The sequence below is a fragment of the Penaeus vannamei genome, chromosome 5 (genome assembly GCF_042767895.1).
Source record: "Penaeus vannamei isolate JL-2024 chromosome 5, ASM4276789v1, whole genome shotgun sequence".
Lineage (NCBI taxonomy): Eukaryota > Metazoa > Arthropoda > Malacostraca > Decapoda > Penaeidae > Penaeus > Penaeus vannamei.
The window spans coordinates 24,571,300-24,576,299 of record NC_091553.1 but is presented as its reverse complement, the minus strand read 5'-3'; the positions used below and the strand labels follow the sequence as shown (position 1 = coordinate 24,576,299).

General features: G+C 37.4%; 2 protein-coding genes across 12 annotated transcripts in view; one reads left to right on the top strand and one right to left on the bottom strand.

Annotated features, from left to right (window-relative positions):
* Positions 1 to 2,034, top strand: part of LOC113822608 (piggyBac transposable element-derived protein 4-like) — a 34,875-nt gene extending 32,841 nt beyond the window's left edge. For 10 of the 11 annotated variants that reach the window (XM_070121953.1, XM_070121959.1, XM_070121954.1 and 7 more), the window contains one exon: positions 1 to 2,034. This exon is cut by the window's left edge and continues 312 nt beyond it. In XM_070121953.1, the coding sequence (XP_069978054.1) occupies positions 791 to 1,342 (552 nt within the window). In that variant the 5' untranslated portion in view covers positions 1 to 790 and the 3' untranslated portion in view covers positions 1,343 to 2,034. The other variant, XM_070121950.1, reaches the window with a different exon arrangement.
* Positions 2,035 to 4,777: 2,743 nt separating this feature from the next.
* The window catches only part of LOC138861768 (uncharacterized), a 9,932-nt gene continuing 9,709 nt past the window's right edge, over positions 4,778 to 5,000 (bottom strand). Inside the window, exon 3 of the mRNA XM_070121600.1 lies at positions 4,778 to 4,872. Within this exon, the coding sequence (XP_069977701.1) occupies positions 4,778 to 4,872 (95 nt within the window). The remainder of the gene's footprint in view (positions 4,873 to 5,000) is intronic.

The following is a 5,000-nucleotide window of genomic DNA, read 5'->3' as shown; positions in this document are numbered from 1 at the left end:
TTTTTTACCATGTCAATTCTCTTTCTCCTGCAGATATGTTTCCCAGTACCCTCGGTCACCCTCCTCCCATATGAAAAAATGGGTGGATACCACGGTGCGGGAGCTCAGATCATACCTGGGGCTGCGATTCCTTATGGGATAGCAGCCCAGGCCCCATATGAGGGACTATTGGTCTCGTGACCCTCTCCTGGTGTCGGCAATCTTTCCATATACTATGTTGAGGGACCGCTTTGATGTTCTCACATCGACTCTACATTTCGCCTACAGTGAGTCCCAGTACCCAAAGGCAGATGGGCTCTGGATGTTGAGGCCTGTCCTTGACGTCCTGAACAAGCATTTACTTCTGTTTTCATCCCCAACAAGACCATCACTGTGGATGAAAGTCTGTGGGCCTTCAAGGGGCACCATCATGCACTGCAATACATGCCCAGGAAGAGGGCAAAGAGGGGAATTAAAGTTTACAAACTGTGCTCCAGTAAAGGACCAGAAGCAGGGTACACCACTGCCTTCAAAATATACATGGTGCAGGACCATGGGGGCTTTCCAGCCAGTATGAAGGCAGTAATTGATCTCATGGAGAAGGGTCAGTTGTTTGATAAAGGCTATGAGCTCTACACTGACAATTAGTAATCTTCCCTTAAACTTTTCCAATATTTACATATGAGGAAAACATATGCTGTTGGAACAGTACGCAGTAACAGGAAGTACATGCCAAAAGATTTACAGGTCAAGGGGAGGGGCAGTGTCGATAGCCGCAGCACCTCGACGGGCATGATGGCAATTCCAGTGGATGGACAAGAAGCCAGTGACAATGTTGTCCACAATCCACACCAATGAAATGGTCACCCTGCAACTGAAGCACAAAGAAATAAAGCAAATTAAACCCAAAGTTGTAGGAGACTACAATTTTGGGATGAAGGGTGTGGACCTGAGTGACCAAATAGCACAGTCGTACCCAGTAACCAGGAAGACACTGAAATGGTTTAAAAAAATCTTTTTCTACCTTCTAGATATGACAGTAATAAATTCTCTATCAGTACACAAGGTACTTGGAGGGAAAATGTTGCAAGCAGAGTTCAAGTTCGAGCTTGTGCGAGGGCTCTTACAGCAAGGAGAACAAACTGGTAGGAAGAGGAACCCTCCATCTCGCATCCCAGTTCATCCATTACCTCCTGCTGCTGCTGATACTCCTGCTGACATACATATGCCAGAGGACACACCTTTACAGAAGTGGAAGAGGTGCAGTCACTGCTGGAAGCAAGACCGGCAAAGAAAGGAGACACGTATAAAGTTTCAAAGTGTACCATGGGCTTCAGAATGCATCTTGAATAAGCAAGGATGACTAAGAATATACATTTGTGAAAAAAAATAAATAAAAAAATAAATAAATAAATTACATGTAGATACTAATACTTACCTCCGCCAGCAAAAACACACCATTGCTCTTATATAATTATCTGGAACACACATGTAGTATTATAGAGTATGTACTACAATACAACTGAATAATGTCTTTCATAGGACATATGATACAGCCAAGATACATATCTAAACTTAAAGCATAGAGTAAACACAGTCTGCACAATGTCCTGAAAGGAAATACAGATGGCTGTCAGTGTTCCCTGGAAGGAGTACCAGGTCAACAACAGGTTAACTTACTTGTGATTAAAAGTTTGTGTATGACAAACAATTACTATTTCTGCTACATAGGCCTATAGTAATGCAGATTTAGCTCATTCATACTCTTTGGTAAGGACATTTTGATCAAATACGTATGTACATATATATATGTAAAGCTTCAACCATGAATCTGCAAAACTATTTTTAGTAATTTTTATGCTAAAGTCAATATATGGACCACTTCACACTAGAGGAAATGTTATCTATACAGGTTCCTATTCAATTTTCTAATTTGTATTAAGGAATTACTAACATTTAAGGTACCCTCTATATCAATTTTTCTATGTACACGCGTCACCTACCGACTACTGACTCTCTTGCATACAAGATCTTAATTAAAGAAGCAGCATCTTATAAGACGTCTTTTATTTAACCACATTATAGAAGGTTGTAAGAAGATCCAATGTTACCAAGTTGGTGATGAACATAAGATTTCCATATAGGAGTAATTAGAGCTGAATATTTACACTTTGTGGGTTAGTATATGGAATACTAATGAAATAAAAGTTGTGCACAAACACAACAGAAAAAAGAAAGACAGCAAAAAAGGAAGAAAATTAGAAAGAAAGAAAAAAACTGTGTAAGCCTCTCTCTAGGAATAGGCAACTTAAAGGGCAAGGACATCTCCATGGTATTTACAACTGGCATGTTACGATGCAATGTGAGCTCTTACATGTGATAAAAATGGGGTCAACTTCTGAGGCACAAACTTTTGCACATATCAGGTATTAGATCAATTTCTTGATGATGTATTACACTAAAATAGTAATATATACCTCTTACTTCCTCACTACCTGTGTAAGAGTATGACTGTTTTAACCACTTGGATTAGGTTGCTTCACAGCAATCACATTTACCAAAATAAAGGCTTACATGAGTGGCCAGGTGTGCAGCTTGTAGGCCAGGCACACGTACAGTGACAAGACTGTATGCCTTCCATTTGCAATGTTATTCTATCTTTTAATGCATAAACATTTTCAGATTTTTTCCATTTTTGAATGTTCATACTTGAAATTTGATTTGCTTTATCCAAACAGTAGCAGACTGTTTTCCTTGCACAGACTCCATATCATCCCTCTAGCTAGTTCATATTTCAGTGCAATAAAATAGAAATAAGTTATTTCTTTTTCTTTTTTAAGGGGACCGTCCTGGAAAATGGCCACCTTTCCCTACTCTTTACATCATAAAAAAATATCGGTTAGAGATAACTGATTGATTCTTTTCGCATGATATAGAGTAAAGAATTATGCTCCGTTATATATATAAATATTAACTTTGCTCCCCCATGGGGGGGGGGGCACCCCCCAAAAAGTCTTAAAAAATCACTGTTTATTTTGGTATGTTTTCGGTACATCCCAACTATCACAGTTCTTTACAGAATATTCCCCCCAAAATACTTGTGTTAGATCAACCCTAGCCTATAGCCATGTAAAAGGCCGAATTTTGAATTTCCTTTTTTTTTTAGCGGGCGACAGCTTGACATAGATAACTATTTTTGATTTTTTTTTCAGCATTAAAATATTATTTTTTGATTAAGGCAAAAATTCAAAAATCGGCCTTTTACATGGCCTTGGGACGCCGAGGCTCTAGTGAAAGCAACAAACTGTATTTGAATCGCATGAAAATTACGTGAGTTGGGATGTAACGAAGATTCATAAAAAAATAACGGAGCTACGGCGTCTTGTACTTGGCCCCTTGCCAAAGTTCGTTATCTGTTATTTTTCTCTGAATTTAATATTATATATAAAAAAAATGCTTATTTAGTGTACTTTGCAATGCAATGATTACCAAGTCAATAGGAATTTTCATTTTCAATAGGGACGCTATTCTGTAAAGGTATGTAATTTTATTGTTGTTCATAAAAGTTGATATTTTCGTGTGAAAAGCTTAATAAATGCATTTTACCATAGAGACAACTAGTCTAAACCAGATAAAAAGCTTTTTTTATTTTCTTTATCTCTTTTATTTTTCATTTTATTTATTTATTTATTTATTTTAAGAAATGGGGAACTGCGAATGGCAACATTAGTACAAAATCATTCTAATTATAAAGTCCTGGCATGAATACAATATGGTGGTTCTATTTTGAGAATTTTAAAAGCATATGAATTTAGTACATTGAATTCAAGAACTTACGAAAGTCGTTGAATATTTCCCATGCCTCACACAGGGGGGGGGGGGGTGGAATGGTCACTGGGTGTTTATAATTTTCGAGGAGGATCATATGTACATGAACGCACGCACATAAAGTTAAAAAGATTAATCATCATCATTTAGTAGGCCTACATTGACTTTCATATCTAAATAATAAAATTTATTAGTTATCCCTCTCATACCATTTTCTTCGATAATTGTCAATATTAACAGATTGCAAAGGAAACAAGTGTATACTTTATGATTAGCCATTTGCACCCATTATCTTTACTAAGAAGTGCATAAAATCATGCAGATGCCTATATGTTGTGGGATATTTGCCAATTTATGGTGCCTAAGACTTACGGTAACGTCTAAATATATTCATTTTTATCGGGAACGCACAAAACGGATGCGATAGCTTTTTGAACGCCAGACGAAGACTACGCATACAACCGAGCTCAAAATTCCATATAGTTTTTATTTCAGAGCAAGTATTACCGAGTACTATCATCTTCAACATGAAATAATCTGTATCTCGCTTATACATCCGAAGTTTAAAAATCTGACATTTAGGTAACATTCGTATTGAATTGGTCTTTACAACGGTAACTACCAATTTCAAATCAATTAATTCAAATTGCCCCCTGCTGTGATGTACTGACCGTTGAGCGAAATGTAACAAATATTTCAATCCTTCCTAATAAGGCTATTTTTAAACATTAGTGCTTCGTATGTGATATACGTATATATTACCTTGTAAGCTAAAACATATTACCAGGGAGTCTCGATTGAAGCATATTTCGTGTGTAAAAGGACACAAAACACTTGTTTTTTTTAGATATATTTCACAAAATATTTCGTCATAAATCACGGTGATATAATTTTTTCCTGATATTGGTAAAAAAGTGTTCCTTGAACATTCACGAACTAATATCTATGCGCAATGTCATAATCAAATGCCTTATGCACTATTGCCGCAAGCAAAAGTCCACATAGGTGTACCTGGGCGCTCTTTAGCGACGTACCTCTCTGGGTGCTGAGGAACTCGTGCACCGGCTGCAAGACAACGAGCCATAGCAGGCGCTTAATACTCGTTTGGTAGTTTCCTCATCCATGTACCTATACTATACGCTAACTAACTCAATTTAAACCCCTTCCCCCCCTCCATCAGGGACGGTCCCCTT